The following is a 22,632-nucleotide window of genomic DNA, read 5'->3' as shown; positions in this document are numbered from 1 at the left end:
CTTCCACCCCCCCACCCTGCCCTCTTCCATCCTGAACCCCAGCAAGCACACCTCAGTGTCCGCTGACCACACCGTACCTCATGCCCTGTTTCTGGGGACGCCCAGCTGGATTAGGGGCTGGGGGAAAGCTCCGACTATGAAACAACGCTCTGCTCTGCTTCGTCTCGGAGAGGTCCTCTCTGCTTCGTGGCTGGGCGAGCAAGGGTTCCAATAAAGCTTTATTGACACAGACACACACAAAAAAGGCGAGTGGCACAGATACCAATAAAGCTTTATTGACCAGACAGGTGTTGGAACAAGTTTCCAATAAAGGCTTATTGACAAAACAGGTGGTGGAACAGGGTTTCAATAAAGGTTTATTGACAAAACAAGTGATGGAACAGATACCAATAAAGCTTTATTAACCAGGCAAGTGTTGGAACAAGGTTCCAATTAAGCTTTATTGATGAAAAAAAAGGTGGTGAAACAGATACCAATAAATCTTTATTGACAAGAGAGGTGTTAGAACAAGGTTCCAATAGAGCTTTATTGACAAAAAGGGTGGTGGAACAGATACCAATAAAGCAAGATGACCACACAGGTGAAAGCCTTGTTGACCGGACAGGTGGTAGGGAGAAAGGGTTCCAGTAAAGGTTTATTGGCAAAAAGCCTAAAGGGGAAGGCGACGGGGGAACCCTCAGGAGGGACCCCCAGGGGGAACCCCCAGGGGGAACCCCCAGGGGGAACCCCCAGGGGGACAGAGCAACTGGCCACCGAGTGCATTTGCTTGATTAAACTGCCAGCAGCCCTTTCTCAGCCAGATCCCCTGAGGCTGTGGAATCAATCCCGGGTCTTCACTTAAGGCGATTAGTTTAGTGATGAGATGGAGCGTTGAAGAGGATCAGCACCTCCCTGAGACTGAACCGTGAAATTCAGGGTCAGACCTTGGATTCACTCTTGCGGGAGCAGCAAATGGTAAACGACCAGGGTTTCCTGGCCTCCTTAATCAATGGAGACTGATCAGGGACGACAGAGGATGAGATGGCTGGATGGCATCACCGACGCGGCGGGCATGAGTTTGAGTGAACTCCGGGAGTTGGGGATGGACAGGGAGGCCTGGCGTGCTGCAGCCCGTGGGGTCGCAGAGTCGGACACGACTGAGCGACTGAACTGCAGCTAAGGAAGGATGGGGGTCGGATCCACGGCTCAGAGCCTCTGACTATTCGACCATCAGCACATCTCATTCTCCAGATGGCTGGTCACCCTCCCGCCGGCCACAGTCTCTGATCTCAGGACCCGTGAAGGGACTTGAAGGAACAGGACGTTTATCTGCCCAGTCCTCAATCTTGACGGCAAGTGCATTTTGCCTGGGGGAGGGGCCGTTCAGAGGCCTGCCCCTGGGCCAGCTTCAGTCTCAGCTCAGCCGCTCAGTCGTGTCCGACTCTTTATGACCCCTTGGACCACAGCACGCCAGGCCTCCCTGTCCATCACCACCTCCCAGAGTTCACCGAAACCCATGTCCATCGAGTCGGTGATGCCATCCAGCCATCTCATCCTCTGTCGTCCCCTTCTCCTCCTGCCCTCAATCTTTCCCAGCATCAGGGTCTTTTCAAATTAGTCAGCTCTTCACATCAGATGGTCAAAGTATTGGAGTTTCAGCTTCAACATCATTCCTTCCAATGAATGTTCAGGACTGATACCCTTTAGGACGGACTGGTTGGATCTCCTTGCAGTCCAAGGCCCTCCCAAGAGTCTTCTCCAACACCACAGTTGAAAAGCATCAATTCTTCGGCACTCAGCCTTCTTCACAGTCCAACTCTCACATCCATACGTGACCACAGGAAGAACCATAGCCTTGACTAGATGGACCTTTGTTGGCAAAGTGATGCCTCTGCTTTTTAATACGCTGTCTAGGTTGGTCATAACTTTCCTTCCAAGGAGTAAGCGTCTTTTAATTTCATGGCTGCAGTCACCATCTGCAGTGATTTTGGAGCCCCCCAAAATAAAGTCTGACACTGTTTCCACTGTTTCCCCATCTATTTCCCATGAAGTGATGGGACCAGATGCCATGATCTTCATTTTCTGAACGTTGAGCTTTAAGCCAACTTTTTCGCTCTCCTCTTTCACTTTCATCAGGAGGCTTTTTAGTTCCTCTTCACTTTCTGCCATAAGGGTGGTGTCATCGGCATATCTGAGGTTATTGATATTTCTCCTGGCAATCTTGATTCCACCCTGTGCTTCCTCCAGCCCAGCGTTTCTCATGATGTACTCTGCATAGAAGTTAAATAAGCAGGGTAACAATATATAGCCTTGACGTACTCCTTTTCCTATTTGGAACCAGTCTGTTGTTCCATGTCCAGTTCTAACTGTTGCTTCCTGACCTGCATATAGGTTTCTCAAGAGGCAGGTCAGGTGGTCTGGTATTCCCATCTCTTTCAGAATTTTCCAGTTTATTGTGATCCACACAGTCAAAGGCTTTGGCATAGTCAATAAAGCAGAAATAGATGTTTTTCTGGAACTCTCTTGCTTTTCCCATGATCCAGCAGATGTTGGCAATTTGATCTCTGGCTCCTCTGCCTTATCTAAAACCAGCTTGAACATCTGGAAGTTCACGGTTCACGTGTTGCTGAAGCCTGGCTTGGAGAATGTTGAGTATTACTTTACTAGCATGTGAGATGAGTGCAATTGTGTGGTAGTTTGAGCATTCTTTGGCATTGCCTTTCTTTGGGATTGGAATGAAAACTGACCTTTTCCAGTCCTGTGGCCACTGCTGAGTTTTCCAAATTTGCTGGTATATTGAGTGCAGCACTTTCACAGCATCATCTTTCAGGATTTGAAATAGCTCAACTGGAATTCCATCACCTCCACTAGCTTTGCTTGTAGTGATGCTTTCTAAGGCCCACTTGACTTCACATTCCAGGATGTCTGGCTCTAGATGAGCGATCACACCATCCTGATTATCTTGGTCGTGGAGATCTTTTTTGTACAGTTCTTCTGTGTATTCTTGCCACCTCTTCTTAATATCTTCTGCTTCTGTTAGGTGAAGAGCATTTCTGTCCTTTATCGAGCCCATCTTTGCATGAAATGTTCCCTTGGCATCTCTAATTTTCCTGAAAAGATCTCTAGTCTTTCCCATTCTGTTGTTTTCCTCTATTTCTTTGCATTGATTGCTGAAGAAGGCTTTCTTATCTCTCCTTGCTATTCTTTGGAACTCTGCGTTCAAATGGGCCAGCTTGGATCCCCGGATCAGGAAATCAGGTTTTTTGGCTTTTAAAACACTCCAGGTCTGATGTGTAAAATCAAAGATTCAACACGAGCTAGTCACTGGGTGATTCTGTCAATAAAGGGTCCACCTGTCAGTGCAGGAGACCCAAGTTCGATCCCTGGGTTGGGAAGATCCCCTGGAGGAGGGCATGGCAACCCACTCCAGTATTCTTGCCTGGGGAATCCCGTGGACAGAGGACTCAGGCAGGGTCCATGGGGTCTCAAAGAGTCAGACACGACTTAGTGACTAAACCAGCAGTCATTACATGAGAAATGGTTGCGTCAACCGCAAAATGCAGATTAAAAAAAACAAACCTTTTTTTTTTTTTAATGCACTTCTCTGGCAGTGCAGTTTCCATTACAGAAGACACAGGTTCAATCTCTGATCGGGGAACTAAGACCCCGTGGACTGTGGGTGGCGAAAACATAGGGAAAAAAAAAAAAAACACACATCTAACATCTCTGAAACTGGGATGTTGCTCTGGGTTGAAGACTGTTCCCCTAAAATTCCTGGAACCTTGGGTCTCTGCAGGTGTGATAAAGGCAAGGGTCTGAGATGAGGTCCTCCTGGGTGGGGGTAGCCCTAAACCCAAGGATGGGGTCCTTATAAGACTTGGAAGAGGAGAGACACGGATGCAGAGGAGAAGCCATGTGGAGACGGAGGCGGAGACGGGAGGGAGGCGGCCACCAGCCCAGGGATGGACGCCCGGAGCCCCCAGAAGCCGGAAGAGGCGGGGAGGGCCCTCCCCTGGAGCCTCTGCAGGGAGCTCAGACCTGGGACTCCCTGACCTCAGACGTCTGGTCTCCTTTTCGCGAGAATGCCCTCAGTTCACGGGTTAACTTTGAAGAAACTCCACCTTCCTGCTTCATACCGCAGGGGCTCTGCAGGGAATCAATGTACGGATTTTTAAGTAACATTTATTTATTTGGCTTCCCTGGGTCTGAGTCGTGGCCTGTGGAATCTTCGCTCTTAAGGGGAACGTGAGTGCTTCTTACCCCAGTGGCTCGGGTAGTAGAAAAAAAATCTGCCTGCAATGCCGAAGACATAGGAGACGAGGTTCCATCCCTGGGTGAGGAAGATCCCCTGGAGGAGGAAACGGCAACCCCCTCCAGCACTGTGTGAGTCATTCAGTCATGTCCTACTCTTTGCGGCCCCTTGGACATAGCCCACCGGGGTCCTCTGTCCATGGGATTCTCCAGGCAAGAACACTGGGGTGGGTTGCCATTCCCTGCTCCAGGGGATCTTCCCAACCCAGGGATCGAACCCACATCCCCTGCATTGCAGGAGTATCCTTTATCAATGAATCACCAGGGAAGCGCCCCTGTTCTGCTGAAAGTGAAACTCTAAGTCGCTCAGTCATTCTTTGAACCCGGGTCTCCTGTGTGGCAGCTCAGATTCTTCTGAGCTACCGGGAAAACCCCCATGGACAGAGGAGCCTGGAGGGCTACAGTCCATGGGTCGCGAAAGGGTCGGACACGACTGGGCAGAAGCTCGCATGCCAAGTGTTTCTTATTTAAGCCCCCAGCTCGTGGCGATTCGTCACACGCTCCCCAGAAAACCCCTACGGATTTCTTACCGAAGGAGGAAACAGACAGAACAGGCTCCGTCTTGAGAGCAGGACCCCATCTCGGGCCGGACTGTGGACTTTGAGCGCTATACCCAGTATCTATGGAAACGACAACCAACTGGAAAACCAAACCACCCCCCCCCCCCCCGCCCCCGGATGGAAGAACCGCAGGATCCGTATCTAGACTCTCGGTCAGCTAAAAGAATACCCCAATTATCCGTGTGACCGAACGGCATCATACATTCTATTCTGCTTACTGGGGCATGACCACAGGCCTATTGATAATCGTCCACCGTTAACCACCTAGGCTTAAGGCGTACGAATCACGGGTTAACTTTGCGTCTTTCTTTCCCTTCATTCAGACTAGTTTCAGGGAATTTGGGGAGGTGGGTTTGGGCATGGATGCTTAGGGTATATAACGTTTTCAGAAAAACTGGTCGGGATCCTTGGCCAAGAGGAGACTCTGCCTGGGGCCCGCCGGTGTAATCAACCGCACTCCACGATCTGCATCGTCCTTCTGAGTGAGTGTGTTTCCCACAACACGTGACGACATGACGAGTAACTGGAGGGTCAGAGCGCTGGGGGACTGGCGGACGGCAGGGTTCATCTCTCAGAGGGGCAGCCACAACTCTTGTGTCTTGCAGCGGGGGTCTGAGGGTAAGGAGGTACGGAGCGGGCGTGAGGAAGATGGTATCACCTGAGCCTCGGATGGGCATGAAGCGGGGAGAACCTGGGGGGCGGGAGGGTGGGGGACATGCCATCCTCATCCTTTGCACTTGGCCTGAGAGGGCGGGGCTGCCCGATGTCTGGGGATTACAAGAAGACTCTTGGGAGTCCGTTGGACTGCAAGGAGATCCAATCAGTCCATCCTAAAGGAAATCAGTCCTGAATATTCATTGTAAGGACTGAGGCTGAAGCTGCAACTCCAATAATTTGGCCACGAGATGCAAAGAGCTGACTCACTGGAAAAAGACTGTGATGCTGGGAATGATTGAAGGCAGGAGGTGAAGGGGACGACAGAGGATGAGATGGTTGGATGGCATCACCAACTCAATGGATATGAGTTTGAGTAAACTCTGGGACTTGGTGACGGACAGGGAGGCCTGGGGTGCTGCAACCCATGAGGTTGAAAAGAGTCAGACACGACTGAGTGACTGGACTGAAACCTTGACAAAGTCCAAAGCACCCAGGGAAATCCTTGTAACCGAGCAGGACCGTAAGGCGCCTTTGCAGGGAGAGACCCCCTCCCCTACGCCCTCCCATTTACTTCCTCCCTGAAGTTCGCGGCTAACCATTTCTGAAGTTCGCGGCTAACCATTTCTGATGCACACTTCCTGAACTGTTCTGCAGATGCTGAAATCACCGCCAGGTGGCTGGCGCCTGAGGACTGAGGGCTGAGAACCTTACACCCCCGCTCCACCTCCCAGACGTTCCGATGGCCCCTCAGGCACCACGCAGCCTTTTAAAGTTTGACTGAAACCCTTCGCGGGGGGGCGGTGGGGGGGAGTTTGCCCTTTTTGAGCACCCGTCCAGCACCCGTCCAGCACCTGCTGTAATAAAGCTGCCCTCTCCTTCACCAGCAGCTACGGTCAGGAGGTTGGCTTTATCTCTGTGCAGGTGAGTGGACCCCAGTTTTGTCTACTCATTAGACCAAGTGATCCTCCAGAGCCCAGGGAAAGAAGAAACCAAAAGCAGAAGCCCAAACACCCTCTTCTTAGGTTTTTATTCAAGGAAAATGCTCAGTATTGCATTAAAATGTTGCGAGTCCCTGGGACAGCAAGATCAAACCAGTCAATCCTAAAGGACATCAACCCTGAATGTTCACTGGAAGGACTGAGGCTGAAGCTGCAGCTCCAATACTCTGGCCACCTGATGCAAGGAGCTGACTCATTGGAAAAGAGCCTGATGCTGGGAAAGACGGAAGGCGGGAGGAGAAGGGGGCGACAGAGGAAAAGATGGCTGGATGGCATCACCGACTCAATGGACATGAGTTTGAGCAAACTCCAGGAGTTGGTGATGGACAGGGAGGCCTGGCGTGCTGCGGTCCATGGGGTCGCAAAGAGTCGGACACGACTGAGCTATAACAAAGCTGCACGTAACGTAAAGCTGTTTTAAGTGAGCTCGCAAGATCTCAGGCCTTTCCCAGTGCTGTGCAGACATCACGCCTGTCACGTCACATTCCCAACCCCACCAAGGAGACCCTGTCCCCAGTAGAAACCACTCCTCATCCCCTTCCTCCCGTCCTTGGCACCCCGATCCCGCTTGCTGTCTCTGCGGACCTGCCTGTTCTGGACGTTTTCCATCAGTGGAGCCCGACACCGTGCGTCATTCTGCCTGCCTCTCCCACTGAGCAGCGTGTGCGCAGCGTCCCCCCGCGCTGTAGCCTGTCAGAGCTTCACCCCTTTTCGTGGCTGCGTCATATTCCACTGTGCGTGGACCCCATGCTGTTTATCCATTTGTCCAACCACCCACTTATCCATCCATACACCTATCCATCAACCCAGCCAGCCATCCATCAACCCAGCCATCCATCGACTTATCCACTCACCACCCTTCCATCCATCCACCTATCCGTCCATCCACTCCCTCATCTGTTCATCCACCCACCTGCTTATCCATCCAGCCATCCACCCACTTACCCATCTATCCACATAACCTAGCCATCCACCCATTTATCCACTCACCCACCCTTCCATCCACCCACCTGCTTACCCATCCACCCATTTACCCACTCACCCACCCTTCCGCCCATCCATCCATGCACCTGGGTGATCTCCATACCCATGGCCGTTGTAAACAGCGCTGTTATGAAAATTACTGTAGAAAGTCTCTCTCGGACAACTCCTCACATATTTCAGGTGTCCGTGTAGAGTGGGGCAAGTAGGTACCATGGAACTTCTATGTCTGACTGTTTAAGCGTTAGCCGCTTAGTCGTGTCCGACTCTGCGACCCCATGGACTGTAGTCCGTCCATGGAATTCTCCAGGCAACAATTCGGGAGTGGGTTGCCATTTCCTTCTCCACGTCTGACTTTTAAAAGAAACTGCTCAGCTGTTTCCCACAGCGGCTGCCCTACCTTACCTTCCCACCAGCAGCGCCAAAGAAGCCAATTTCTCCGCATCCCTGCCAGCACTTTCCCCCCTTGTATTGTCATCAGCGATGACGGTGACGAGTACTATTGCTATCCTCGTGTTTTCTTTTAAGGGAGTAACATTTTTCATTTTTTTCAGTCTGGAGACTGCACCAGCTCTAAAGCTCTTTAGCTTGCTGCCCTAAAGCCAGAGGGGACGTGCTTGGATGTTCTTAGACATCACCTTGTGTTGGGTAACTGCGGCTCCTGTGGTGTTTCAGAGCAGGTGAGGGGGCCCTAGGAACAAGAGAACCCTCCTCAGGGTCCCGGAGGCCGCACGTCCAAGACCCTGGAGGGGGCATATTCAGCGTCTGGTGAGGGCTCCTGCTGGTTCTCAGAGGGTGTCGTCTCGCTGTGTGACCCCGTGGTGGAGGGACAAGGGAGGTCCTAGGGAGTCTTTCATGAAGACGTGCCGTGGGACTCCATCTGCATAACCTGTCACCTCCCAAACGCCCCCCACCCCGACACCATCACCCTGGGTGGGGTTCCAAGGACCCACTGTTAGCACCAAACTTCTCCAATGTTAAAGTCCCAGAGTTCTGTCTCCTGCATCTGTGGGTCTGTGCCACCGGATTCAACGAAGCTTAGCTGGTAAACACCGTTCTCAGTCAAGGCTGGTGGAGTCTGTGGGCGTCGGACCCATCTACAGAGGTCCGACTGCAGGAAGGCAATGTGGTTCTCTGCGCGCACGCTCAGTCGTGTCTGACTCTTTTGTGACCTCACAGGCTGTAGCTCACCAGGCTCCTCTGTCCATGGGATTCTCCAGGCAAGAATACTGGAGTGGGGTGCCGTTCCCTTCTCCAGGGCCTCTTCCCGACCCAGGGATGGACGCAGAATCTCCCAGAGCTGCTGCATTGCAGGCAGAACTCTTCACCGCTGAGTCACCGGGGAAGTCACTGGTTGTCTGAGGAGGCTGTACAAATAGCTCAGGAAAGAAGTGACAGGCAAGCGGGAAAGGGAAAGATATGCCCAACTGAACGCAGAATTCCAGAGAACAGCAAGGAGAGAAAAGAAAGCCCTGTTAAGTGAACAATGCAAATAAACAGAGGGAAACAACAGAACGGGAAAGACTAGGCATTTCCTCACGAAAACTGGGGCCATCGAGGGAACATTTCATGCAAGGATGAGCATGAAAAACCACAGAAACGGTAAGGACTGAATAGAAGCATGGGAGATGAAGCAGAGGGGCAAGACACAGAAAAACTGTACAAAAAAAAAGATCTTAATGACCCGGATAACCACGACGGTGTGGTCACTCACCTAGAGCTGGACAGCAAGGAGTGTGAAAGCAAGCGGGCCTCAGAAAGCACCAATACAGACAAAGCTAGCGGAGGTGACGGCATTGCAGTTGAGCTGTTTCAAATCCTGAAAGATGATTCTCTGAAAGTGCTGCAGTCAACATGCCAGCAAATTTGGAAAACTCAGCAGTGCCCACAGGACTGGAGAAGGCCAGTTTCCATTCCAATCCCAAAGAATGCTCAAATTACCATACAATTTTACTCATCAGACGCGCTAGCAAGAATTATGCTGAAAATCCTTCAAACCAGGCTTCGGCAGTAACTGAACTGAGAACTTCCAGATGCTCAAGCTGGGTTTAGAAAGGGCAGAGGAACCAGAGATCAAATTGCCAAAACTCGCTGGATTACAGAAAAAGCAAGGGGATGCCAGAGAAACATCTACCTCGATTTCACTGACTACGCTAAAGCCTTGGACTGTGTGGATCGTTAACGAACAGTGCGAAACTCTCCAAGAGATGGGAATACCAGACCACCTGACCTGCCTCTTGAGAAATCTATATGCAGGTTCAGGAAGCAACAGTTAGAACTGGACATGGATGGACTCAGAGGGAGAGGGAGAGGGTGGGATGATTTGGGAGAATGACATTCTAACATGTATACTATCATGTGAATTGAATCGCCAGTCTATGTCTGACGCAGGATGCAGCATGCTTGGGGCTGGTGCATGGGGATGACCCAGAAAGATGTTATGGGGAGGGAGGTGGGAGGGGGTTTCATGTTTGGGAATGCATGTAAGAATTAAAGATTTTAAAATTTAAAAAATAAAAAACTAAAAAAAAAAAAAACTGGACATGGAACAACAGACTGGTTCCAAATCAGGAAAGGAGTACGCCAAGGCTGGATATTGTTACCCTGCTTATTTAACTTCTATGCAGAGTACATCGTGAGAAACGCTGGGCTGGAGGAAGCACAGGCTGGAATCAAGATTGTCAGGAGAAACATCAATAACCTCAGATACCCAGATGACACCACTCTAGGAGCAGAAAGTGTAGAGGAACTAAAGAGTCTCTTGATGAGAGTGAAAGACGGGAGTAAAGAAACTGGCATGAAGCTCAACACTGAGAAAACTAAGGTCATGGCATCTGGTCCCATCAGTTCACGGCAAATAGATGGGGAAACAGCGGAAGCCGTAGCTGATTTTATTTTTTAGGCTCCCAAATCACTCTGGATGGTGACTGCAGCCACAAATTAAAAGACGCTTGCTCCTTGGAAGAAAAGCTCTGACAAACCTAGACAGCATCTTAAAAAGCAGAGACATCACTTTGCCGATAAACTGCCCACACAAAGCTATGGTTTCTCCAGCAGTCATACACGAGTGTGACAGCTGGACCATAAAGAAAGCTGAGCGCCAAAGAATGGGTGCTTTCAGACTGTGGTGCTGGAGAAGACTCTTGAGAGTCCCCTGGACTCCGAGGAGATCCAACCAGCCCTTCCTAAAGGAAATCCGTCCTGAATATTCACTGGAAGGACTGATGCTGAAGATGAAGCTCCAATACTTGGGCAACCTGATTCAAAGAGCCAACGCATTGGAAACAACACTGATGCTGGGAAAGACTGAAGGCAGGAGGAGAGGGGAGGACACAGGATGAGACGGTTGGATGCTGTCACAGACCAATGGACATGAGTTTGAGCAAACCCTGGGAGACAGTGAGCATGCTGCAGTCCGTGGGTGGCAGAGAGATGGACGTGAATTAGTGACTCACACAGACGCCCCTCTCTCAGAACCAGGGTCTCTGCAGGGGCAGCAACACCTACCCACTACCTCAAGGTTAGAAAAGACCCACTTTCTTTCCATCACTTTTTAAAATAGCACTGTAACTTAAAAAAAATTGCTTTTGTGAACTAAAGAACCAGCCGATGCAGGAGACCAGGGTTCAGTCCCTGCCTCAGAAAGATCCCCTGAAGGAGGAAACGGCAACCCACTCCAGGATTCTTGCCGGGAGAATCCCCCGGACAGAGAAGCCTGGCGGGCTACAGTCCACAGGGTGGCAAAGAACTGGGCACGACTGAGCACCTAACACTTTCACTTGCAAACGAGTGAAATGCCTCGGAGGACCCATGTTCTCCTCTAGGGAGTTACGTTAGGATAGTAACAGCATGTGAAATAAACATTTACAAATGACCAAGTGATTTCAAAGACACTAGATTATGCTCAGCTTGTGACATAGCCTAAAGAACTTGAAAACAAAACCCCCCCCACGTGAGTATGGGAAACATGAGTTCATTGGAAAAAAAGATTTTATTTTACCATAAAAATGCAAACTGGAATAAACACCATCTCTCCTAAGGTGGACGTTACAGCTATTTTTAAGTATTTCCGAGCTTCCCTTGGAGAAGCTGACAATTATAAAATTTAACAAGTTTGCAGCCTTAAATCTGAAACGTTCCAAGTAAAAATAATTTAGCAAAACGGCTTCTTAAAAAAACCACACAGGCTAACCGTGACTAGAAACCAAAGCTAATTTTAAACCAACCTGCTTTTTTGTTTTATGCTGAATGACTTGAGTTTGTAAAAAGTGAATGTTTAGGACCCCTGTGTACCACTTGACGCTTTTTCTTTTGTACGCTGGATGACTTGAATTCGTAGGAAGTGAAAGTTTGGGCCCCTTCTGTATCCCGTCTGCACCAGCCCACGCCCGAGGAGCATTTCGTGTTCCACAGCACGCAGCTTCCTTCCGGTGACTTAATCGCGTTAACAGCCACCTGCCTTTGGCCTCCCACCCAAACTTCATTCCCGAGAGGTTAACCCTACAGAAAAGGGGGAAAAACGAAACGAAAAACAGGAAAAACAAAAAGCAAACCAAAGACCTCCAGCGAGAGGCTCCCTGTTCTTAATGCCCGGCGGGGCCGCGGCTGCCCGACTGGAAGCCGGTACGTCCCCGTCACTGGGGCCTGGCTCTGCTCCCGTGAGGTCAGGACACGGCGTCTCCTTGCGAGTGGCCCGATGCCGCGCCGCTGGTCTGGCTGCGCCCGGCGGGGTCTCCGATGCTCATGGCTCGCAACCCCCTGAGCTTCTCCTGATCCAGGGAGGACCGGCGACATTAAAGCGACTGGATCAACAGTTCGATGGGAAACCGAAGCTCGTGATCACGAGCCCCACGCACTAGGGCCGCCGCCTGGAGGATGCTCTGGACGAAAAGCCTGGGGCCCTGCGCTCCTCGCCGGGACGCTCCCCCGGGGGCGCGTGGCACGGCCGGTCTCCGGGAAGGCGGCCCCGGGGCGCGCGGCCTGCATTACCTATTCCAGGCGCTGCGGTGGCGGCCGGCGGAGCCCGAGCGCGGCCTGTCGTCGCCCCGCCGATGGCGGCTGCGCTTCCGGCTGGAGCTCGCCCTGCGGTCCCGCTCGCGGCCGCGGCTCTGGCTCTTCTCCCGCCGGCTGCGCCGCTCTCGACTGCGGCTGCGAGACTTGCGGGGGCGGCCGCGCTCCTCGGGGCTGGCACTGCGGCCTTGGCGCGAGCGCTTGCGGTGCGCCCGCCGCTCCCTGCGCGGCCTGCCGTCCTCCCGGCTGCCTGCCCGCCGCCGGGGCGCGCTGCGCTCCCGCTTGGGCCTGTGCTCAGCGTCGCCGCCGTCGTCCCGGCCCGCCCCGCCGCCGGCCCGGCCGCCGCCCCCGCTGGGCTCCCGGTTGCACTTGTCTTGCTCGGAGCGCGCGTCCTTCCGGGGCGCACTCGGCTCGCAGGCAGCGGGCGCGGCCTTGGGCTGCTGGGTGTTGTCCGGGATGCAGGCCAGCACGGCGGGGCACCTCTTCTCCGAGTGGCTGTCTTCCGGGCCTCGAGGGTCCTGCCCCTCCTTGCCCGGGGCCGCCGCCTCCTGGGCGGCAGCAGCAACGGGGGCAGCGGCGGCGGCGACGCTCCCGTTCAGGTTCTGGGGGGCGGCCGGCCGCACCGCGGGCTCCCGGTCCCGGGGCGCGGCGCCGGCCGAGGCCGACACGGTGTGCAGGATGTCCAGCACCGGCCGCAGCAGGTCTGCGGGGGAGGCGGTGCCCGGCTCGGCAGCAGTGGCGCGTGGCTCGTCCGCCTTCTTGCTGAGCAGCAGGCTGAGCAGGCGCGCGCGCAGCTCGCGCTCCCGACGCTGCAGGCCCAGCGCGCGCTCCTTCTCCTCCTCCACGCGCCGCAGCTCGGCCTCCTGCAGCCGCCGCCGTTCCTCCAGCTGCTGCAGCCGCAGGCTCTCCTCCTTGTGCTCCTGCTCGTGCAGCTTGGCGGCCTGCGGGACAGAGGGGGACGGCGGGGCCTGAGCCGGGCTCTCCGCACAGGCCAGCGCTCCAAGGACGGCCCTGCTGGAGCGCAGCCCGCTGGGTCCAACCACACCGGGAGCCCTGCGACCGGCAGCCAAGGGTAAGTCCGGCCAAGCTCCTGGGCACAACACTGGGGAGGGGCGCCTAGCGGGGGCCGGGGCCCTCCGGGTGGCACACTCGGAGGCCAAGATCATCAGCCAGGATGCCGCCTGGCAAAGCTCCTGGGCACAACCTTGTGGCGTAGGGAGGCAGGGAAGGGCGCCTCTCAAGGCAGCCCAGGCCTCTCCAAATGGCACGCTCGCAGACCACGATCGTCAGCCAGGAGCAAGCCCGGCAAAGCTTCCCGGCACAGCCCTCCTGAAAGGGGCCCCTCTCGGGTGGACCAGGCCTCTCCGGGTGGCACGCTCTGTGGCCATGATCATCAGCCAGGAGCAAGCCCGGCAAACCTCCTCGGCACAGCTCTGGGTGGGGTGCGCCTCGAGGGCGGCCCGGGCCCTCCGGTGCACGCTCCCTGCCACACAGGCCCCAGATTACGGTGCGGACAGTTGACATCCCGCGTGGGTGTGGGAGGCGTGGAGACCTGGCCTGCTCGGGGTCTTCAACGTTCACCACACAATAAGAACACGCGGCCACAGCTCTCGGCATGCATGCTGCTCTCCTTCCCGCAGACTGGTCACAACTGTAACCAGATGGCAGGTGAGGGTCGCCCCGCGCCTGCCTGCGCTCCACGCGCGCCACCCGCACAGGGCCGCTAGCTAGCTTCACGACAGTGGGGGCGGGAGCACAGCCCGGCTCCAAGGGCTGCCACGCGGACTGTGCCTCGTCTGGGGCCCGCCCCGTCCTCCCGGGCGGTCGGGGACGCCTGGCCTGAAGGACACTGGCGCCATGGGCGCAGCGGGACCACGAAGAGTCGTGGAGCCAGGCAGTGGCCCTCCCGTCGCTGGCGAGGCTGTGGCGCGCCGGGCCTTGGAAGCCTGGACACGGGCCCACGGCGCTGCCATTTCTTTGGGGTACAGCCCAGGCCTGGGGCAACATGGAGAGCTGCAACCGCGGTTCCCCACGACGAACACCATCCCCAGGCTAGAACCAGGCGCCAGCGAGGAGCAGCGTGTCCGTGAAGGCCGGGCCTCCCTCCCTCCGGGCCCGGCGTCCCAAGGGCCAATCCTGCCTAGACATCCAGGCATCCCTATAGGCGGGCAGGCCATGTGGGCGGGACATCCCCCAGGGTAGGGCATCCCTATAGGCTGGCAGGCCCTATGGGTGGAGCTTCCCAGAGGCGGAGCATAACCGCTGGCGGGTCATCCCTGTGGATGGGGCATCCCTATAGGCGGGCAGGCCCTGTGGGCGGGGAATGGCCCAGCGTAGGGCATCTCTATAGGCTGGCAGGGCCTCCCCGAGGGTAGGGCATCCCAAGGGCTGACCCGCCCTCTGTACCAGGCATTCCTGAGCATGGGCCACCCCGCCAAGGGTGGGGCGCCCATGTAAGTGGGGCATCCCTAGAGACTGGCAGTCCCTGTGGGGGCGTCACCCGTGGGCGGAGCCTCCCGAGGGCGGAGCTTCCGAGGGCGGGGCGTCCCTATAGATTGGCAGCCCCTGTGGGCGGGGCTTCCCGAGGGCGGGGCACCCCTATAGGCGGGCAGCCCGGTGTGGGCGGGGCCTCCGAGGGCAGGGCGTCCCCCTGGGGGGCGGTACCTTGGCGCGGCTCAGCAGCTCGGCCACCAGCCTGATGGACTGCAGGTTGCGCTGCGCCAGCAGCAGCTTGCGCTCCTCCAGCCGGATCCTCTCCTGCAGCTTGCGCTGCTCCTCCGCCTGCATCTTCTCCAGCTTCTTCTGGCTGCGCCGCAGCTCGCGGTCCCGCTGCTTCTGCTCGCGCCTCCGCAGCTTCTCCTCGCGCCTCCGCTCGCGCTCCTGCTCCTCCAGCTCCCTCTGCTTCCTGCGCGGGCGGGCGGGACACGGCGGCTCCGTGAGGGCCGCAGGGCCCGGGCCGGCGATCGCGGCACTTGGCTCCTTAGCGCTCTGTCCGCACAGACATCTCAGCCGCGGCCGAGGGCCCCAGGAGCGAGGGGCGCACAGGGCGAGGCTTCCCCCATGTTTCCAGGGAGAGCCTGGCTAAACTCGACCCCAGCCCAGACACCGGAACAAACAAGGCGGACGCGTGGGAAGCGGAGTTTTCACCAGATGCAGCTGCTCCTGCAGGGACCGCAGCAGACGAACCAGGACGGGCCGCAGCGGCACAGGGAGGAGGCCCTCCACCACGGGCACCACACGGGCACCGCCGGAGCGCTGGACAGGCCCGGCTCCCACTGCACGAGAGACCCCTGCCCTGGGCTTTCCCATCCCGAGCCCCCAGCCCCAGAGCTGGAGGGGAGCAGGAATGCACCCGGTGGCAGGAAGGTTCTAGAAACACCCAGCTACTGGAAGCCCCCAAGAGAACACACTGCATGGCCTTTCATGGGGACTTGCAGAAAAGGCACATGTTCAGTGACACAAAGCCAATCCGGCTTGCTCTGGGGAGGGAGGCGGCCCTCAGCACAGGGGCCCCACAGCACACACCCCCGGGGAAAGCCCGTGAGGTCACCTGGGGACAGTGGCAGTTCCGAAAGCACCCGCAGAGCGCCGGCCAGCTCAGACCCCACAGCACCCTTTCCTCGCCCAGAAGCCAGGGCCCCAGCACAACTGGGAGGGATCCGGGCCTCCAGGGGCGGGAAGACCAATGAGCGTGTCCTCATGGAGCACTCGCACCCTCAGACTTAACCTTCAGGCCAGGGGCAGGGCGGGCACAGCAGAGAGGCAAGGCCGCCCTGGACAGCACGTGGCACGGGGACGCCAAGGCCAGGAAGGACACTCTGCAGAGGAGCCGGCACCACTCCCAGGGCGCCAGGCCCGCAGAGAAGCAGCGCTAGACGAGGAGGCCGGAGGACCCAAGCTCCAGCCGTGGGGGGAGGCTGGGCCACGCAAGGAGGCGAGGCAGCTCGCGAGAATGCTGGCGTCCGGGAGGCCACACACCAGACGGTCTCCCGCAACAGGGGTCGGTGAGGGGCTGCCGCTCAGACTGCTGGTCAGCGGCCCTGAGTGCCCAGAGCCCTCACCTGTCCAGCTAAGGGCCCATAGCCAGGAACGGGACTGCTGCAGGCCACGCTGTACCTCATTAGCAGGAAAGGACCAACTCGCTCGCCCCTGACAAAGGACAGACGCCCAGGCTCCCGGGCCGGCCTGCAGGCTAACAGTGAGGCCAACTGGGCTTGGACACAGCCCTGCACACCCGAGGGCCTCCCGGGCACCCCCGGGCCCATGTTTCATGCCAGGCCAGCCCTGCCAGCCGCCTCAGCCCCGTCAGAGGTACCACCCCGCCGACTTTGAGTGTCCCCACCACGACACGACACCCCTTGCCGCCTGAGCTCAAAGGCCACCCTCAGGGCGGCTTTCCCCGCATTAATGTGCAGGTGGAGAAAAGCGCCTGCCCCGAGACCCTGGAAAGGCCATGGGGTAACCCCTGTGACGCCCAGCTCGGGGACTACGCACAAGGTCGATCGCGGAAGAGAGAGGACGGGGCCTGCCTGGGACCAGGACCCGTGGTCCGCATGCCACCAGCGCTCCCTGGTTCAGCCTGTGGTGGGCACGTCGACCCCGCAGCCTCGTCCAGTGTGAGATCCAAACTGCTCCCCCCTTGTGGCCGCCACCTGAGGCCTGCCATGCAGCCAGGACACCCCGCCCTCTCTGGGCACCTGTCCTCTCTGCAGCCACAGCCTCACTCCGGGGCTCCCGACCCCCTACCCGTGTCCACACCCCCGCCAGCTGCCTGCGCACAGGCCAGCACCATCTCCAGCACCTGCCACTCTGGCACTGGGTTCCGGAGCAGATAGGGGAAGCGCTGACCCCCGAGAAAGGCCCCAATCTGTGTTAGTGAGCATCGGAACCAAACGGGAACCACACAGGAGCCCCAAGGCCGGAGCGGCGCACAAGCCCAGACCCACACACAGGCTGGTGAGGAGAGAACGCCGGAGCACACACGCCTGAGACTCAGCACTCTGAAAAACACACAAGAAACCCTGCCCGCCGCGCACACGGACAAGTGCGGGACAAGCGCCCGAGCACAGGGTCACGGTGGAGCACCAGGAACTGCCGCTCCTTCCCAGAAGCCAGCTCGGCACACTGGCCAGCTTGCCTGCAGGGCTCACAGCATGCCACGCGCAGTCCCTTCAGTCGCGCCCCACTCTGCGGCACCACGGAAGCGGCCCGCCAGGCTCCCCGGTCCACGGGATTCTCCAGGCCAGCACACCACAGTGGGCGCCTTTCCCTTCTCCAGGCGATCTCCCCAACCCGGGACTGAAGCCGCACTCTCTCTTACTGAACTGGCAGGCAGGCGGGCTCTTTTCCTCTAGCGCCAGAACGTCAAAGCAAGAAACAGAGGTCCTGAGCCAAGACGCCTGACTCTCAGTCACTTCACAGGGCTCCTGAACGGCTCTTGCTGGGAAAGGCCAACAATACCCTCACTTCCCTACTTCACTTAAAGGCAGCTTCAGCCTGAACGCAAAACACCTGTAAGCTGGACAAAACTTCCGTGCCCGCGTCAGCAGGGTGGTGCACGGCGCCCCGGGAGGCTCAGCGAGAAGGGAGGCTCAGCGAGAAGGCCGGCTCAGCGAGAAGGCCAGGTGGGAAGCCGGCGGTGCCCTGGGGGTAGGCCGCAGCCCCGCAGTCCCGCTGCGTCTCCAAGGGGACCGACGCATGCACCCAGGCCCGCAGAGCCCGGCCCCGCAGCACGCACCTCTCCTCAGCTCTCTGGCGCTCCTCTGCCTCCTTCTCCCGCCGTTTCTGCTCCTCCCGCTGCTGCTCCAGCTCCTGAAGCTTCTGTCTCTCGAGCTGCCGCTTCTTGATGGAGGCATCGCTCAGGTGTTTGGTGGAATCGAAAGAGACCTTCGGAGGCAGGACAGGGCAGGGTTAGGAGGCGCACGCACCGTCCTGAGCACGCAGACAAGCCCGTGCTCACCGGACGGCCTGCCTCAGACTCACCGCAGAGAGCGGGGCCCCCCCAACGCCCTTGACCGGGGGGACCTCGGGACTGCAGGGCAGGGCTCGAAGTCAGCGCTCAGGGACCCCACCCCTTCCAGGACGGCCCCTTCTGCCGGAAACACCAGGGCCTCCGGAGGCCAGCCCTGCATGCGAGAGCTTGACTCCTTCCCCCTCCTGCGGTGGGCGCCCCCCACCCTCCGCAGCCAGCTGCCTTCACCACCCAGCGCCCGGGCACAGCTCACGCCCCGAGGGCCCCGGCTCCTCCGCCAGCCTGACGTGGGGAGCCAACACGAGCCAGAGTCCGCGGCGATGATGGACAGCGCCCTCATTTCAAGGGCGGCTGCGAGCGTGTTCCACTTCTCCCCACGTTTCCTGAGACACAGAGTGCGCTCACCGCGTGGGGGGCCCAGGCAGCCCTCCCCATGTCGGAGGTCCTTCGGGGCGCAGCCCGCCGCCCCGCCTCCCCCCCACCCCCCGCACCTTGATGTTGCAGGCCACGGCCTTGCCGTCCTCGCCCTTGAACATGAGCTTCATGCCGCGCAGCGCGCTCATGGCCTGGATGAAGCCGGCGTACTCGCGGTACTGCACGTAGGCCTCGAAGTTGAGGTGGCCACCAAAGCTGAAGGTGTGGAAGTTGCGGCCCGTCATCTCCTCGCGGTAGGGGTCCAGCATGGGGATGTCCACGTTGCGGATCTCGCCGAAGCGCTCGAACACGCGCACCAGCACCTCCTCGCTCGGCTTCTCCGAGCCCGACTCCTTCAGCGAGAACCACTTGCAGGGCAGCCCCTCCAGGTGGATGGTGTCCGGCCGCTCGCCCGGCAGCGTCTCGTTCATGTCCTTGGCGTCGCGGAAGAAGGAGTCCCAGTCGTGGCGCGTGGGGAAGTCGACCTTGAACTCTGCGGCGCGCACCTTGAGGATGTCGGAGAAGCCGCTCAGCTTGATGGTCTTGCCGTCCAGGCAGGCCAGGAAGGACTTGACGAGGCTCTTGTTCTCCACCTCGCCCTCGAAGCGGATGAAGTCCATGGTGCTCTTGGAGATGCGCAGCGTGGAGAACTGGTGGTGCTGCACCATGCCCTTGAGCCGCTCCATCACCTCCCAGTTGGAGATGGACTTGCCTGGCTGCTTCAGCTGCGGCAGCGCCACGCTGATGGTCATCTTCGTGATGGGCTTCAGGTACAGGCCGTGCAGCGGGCACAGCTCCACCGCCTCAGACGTGTCGTGCACGATGGTGGCCGCAGCCATAGCCGGGACCTTGGGCCTGAAACACAAGACGCGCACGCCGCGCGTTCACGGCCGGCCCGCTGCCCCGCCCCCAGGCTGGCCAGCACGCGGCCCGGGGCACGGAGGCCCGTCTGCCCTCCGCGTGCCCGACACACTAGTCGCTACGTCAGGGAAGGCCCCTCGGCCCCTCAGGGTTAGTCGCTCAGTCATGTCAGACTCTCTGTGACCCCGCGGACGGTAGCCGACCAGGCTCCCCTGCTCCTGAAATTCTCCAGGCAAGAATACTGGAGTGGGTTGCCCTTCCCTTCTCCAGGAGGGGGGGTCTTTCCCACCCAGGGATCGAACCTGGGTGTCCTGCATTGCAGGCAGATGCTTTACTGTCTGAACCACCAGGGAAACCCCAGCCCCTGACATGTGGGCCCTTTTAATCAGATTACACAAATGCAGGGGAAAAAAATTTGGGTTTTCAAAACTTTTAGGAACACTTGCTTGCCCCAAGCCTCCATGGGCACTGAGCTGCCCCCAATACTCAGAGGCATCTCCACCAGGGCTGGGCTGGCAGGAGCCCAGATGGGCAGGGTCCCTGCCCTCGGGATGTGGGGGACAGGCCACCTCCATGGAGGCTGCAGACGTCTCACTGGGGAAGGGACGACCCACACAAGCACCTGGGAAGGTCTGTGCAGGAGGAAGCCCGCGGAAACAGGAAGGAACTTTCAGGCTGAGAGAATGGTTGAAGACCGTTGACTTCAGTATCTCTACCGCAGGCAGAAGCACTTTCTCTGTGTCCAGATAAAACCATCAAAGCCGCGGGGCCTCTGGGAAGCCGCGGACGGGGAGCTGACTGTGCTCTCCTCCCCCTCAACCAGCTTCTCCCTACCGGTCAGACAGGTGCCTACTTCCGCAAAGCAGGGCCAGACCTGACCCACGGACAGCAAACAGTAATGGAGGGGGCCTTGGGCTGTGTGCCCGCGCACCAGATGGCTCTGAGAGCTTCTGACCAGGCCTGGGTTCAATCCCTGGGGCGGGAAGATCCCCTGGAGGAGAGCATGGCAACCCACTCCAGTATTCTTGCCTGGAGAAAGCCACGGACAGAGGAGCCTGGTGGGCTATAGTCCACGGGGTCACAGAGAGCCACGACTGAACAGCTCAGCACACACACACACCCAGACCCAGGAGAAGCTGCAGGGACGGGGGTGGAGGGGTCCCAGCTGGAGGGAAGAGCCACCTGGCCCAGGTCTGGGGCACCAGGGAGGGGGCTCAGCCTGGGCTGAGAGTGGCGACAGCCCCCCTCCACCCGCAGAAAACCTCCAGACCTCAGAGAGAACTTGAGTCAGAGACTCCGGAAGCCCACTGCCTACTAGGAACCCTGGGGATTCCCATATTCCCTGGTCGCCCAGCTGCCCCTGCACCCTGGGGATGACCCCCAGCCCCTTCGCTGCACCCCTGTCAACACACCCCTGGCAGCCCCTCACGATCCCCATCGCCTCCACCCCTCCAAATGCTCACCCCACTGGCCCAACTCCCGCCTTCTCTCTCCCCAGCCGCCTCTGTGGCCCCCGGTTACCCCCTCCAACCTCCAGTAACCCCTAACTTCACTCCCCGTCCCGGTACAGCCTGCTTACCTCTTACCCTGGTGGACCCCGATTCGCCTGCAGGGACCCTGTCCACCCCCCGCCCCAACCCCGCAGCTCCCTGGAGACCTCCCCTCCTCTGCTCAATCGCCGTTGTCCCCTCTCCCAAATCCTCTCCCAGAAGACGCCCCCCACTCTCCGCACCCCGGGGAGACCCCCGCAGCCCCCGGCTGTCCGTCACCCCAAGCCCCTCAAAGGCTTTCGACCCCCAAAGCCCACACCCCCAAGTCCCCCAGACCCCTGCTCCCAAGTCTGCAGGTCCAGGACACCCATGCCCCGGCCGTCCCGGGAGACCCCCGCATCCCCCAGCCCCCGGTCATCCCCAAGCCCCTCAAAGGCTCTCGACCCCCGAAGCCCCTGCCCCCAAGTCAGCAGTCCCACGAGACCCCGTGCCCCGGTCGCCCCGAGAGACCGCTGCAGACCCCAGCCCGCGGCACTCCGTCACCCTCAGGCCCTCAAAGGCTTTCGACCCCCAAAGCCGCGCCCCCAAGTCCCCAGGCCCCCCGCTCCCAAGTCCGCAGGCCCAAGAGACCCCCGCCCCGGCCGCCCCGAGAGACCCCCGCAGCCCCCGGCCGCCGGTTCTCCGTCACCCCCAGACCCCCCCGCCCCCAGGCCCCTCGAAGGCTCTCGACCCCCGAAGCCCGCAGGCCCAGGAGACCCGCGCCCCGGCCGCCCGCCCCGCGAGGCCGCCCTCCCCGGCCCCCCGACGCCCCGGGGTCCCCCGCGCCCGGCGGGCGGGGCCCCGTCCACGTACCAGGCCGCCGCCGCCCTGGCCCCAGCGCTCCCGCGGGCCCCCGACGACGCCGGCAGGCCCGGCCTCCCCGCCCGGCGCCGCCACCGTCCGCCGGAGGCGCCCCCGACGCGACCCGCTGCCGCCGCCTCTGCCGCCGCCGCCGCCCGCCCCTGTGACGCATTTCCGCTTCCGCCGCTCGGGCCCGCGGAAGCAGGCCGCGCGGCGGGTCCGGGTTTCTCCTCCTGGCCGTGGCCCCGCCCCCCAAGAGGCGGGACTTCCGGGGCGGCGGTGGGTGGGGCCGGCCTGCCCGGGCTTCGCGGTGCGCGTGCGCGAGCCCGCCGCGCCCTTCCCCCACCCCGCCCCGCCCCGCCCCCAACCCTGCCACCTGTTTTCAGGTCCAGGCAGAGGCCTCACCTTGGGGCCCCAGGGTGAAGACACCAGACTCGGGACTCAGGCCGGCTGTGTGGGGCACACTGCTGTCATAGTCATGCGTCGCACATGAGATATCTTTATGAACTATGACAAGTGTATATTTATTAATTACTGATTTTATTCCGTATGAGTATGGA

At 58.9% G+C, this 22,632-nt stretch overlaps 1 protein-coding gene across 1 annotated transcript; it reads right to left on the bottom strand.

The window, feature by feature from the left end:
• Positions 1-11,458: 11,458 nt before the first annotated feature.
• LOC138929842 (A-kinase anchor protein 17A-like) lies at positions 11,459-22,235 on the bottom strand. The gene is made up of 5 exons (XM_070289529.1): positions 22,085-22,235; positions 18,959-19,736; positions 18,234-18,382; positions 15,161-15,401; positions 11,459-13,437 (listed from the first exon to the last, which is right to left on the bottom strand). The coding sequence occupies exons 2-5, from the start codon at positions 19,718-19,720 to the stop codon at positions 12,472-12,474; spliced, it is 2,118 nt and encodes a 705-aa protein (XP_070145630.1). The 5' UTR covers positions 19,721-19,736; positions 22,085-22,235; the 3' UTR covers positions 11,459-12,471.
• Between the last annotated feature and the right edge of the window lie 397 nt (positions 22,236-22,632).

Source organism: Ovis canadensis, chromosome Y (assembly GCF_042477335.2).
Source record: "Ovis canadensis isolate MfBH-ARS-UI-01 breed Bighorn chromosome Y, ARS-UI_OviCan_v2, whole genome shotgun sequence".
Classification (NCBI taxonomy): domain Eukaryota; kingdom Metazoa; phylum Chordata; class Mammalia; order Artiodactyla; family Bovidae; genus Ovis; species Ovis canadensis.
The sequence above is the reverse complement of the archived record's forward strand: the minus strand, read 5'-3'. Positions and strand labels throughout refer to the sequence as shown.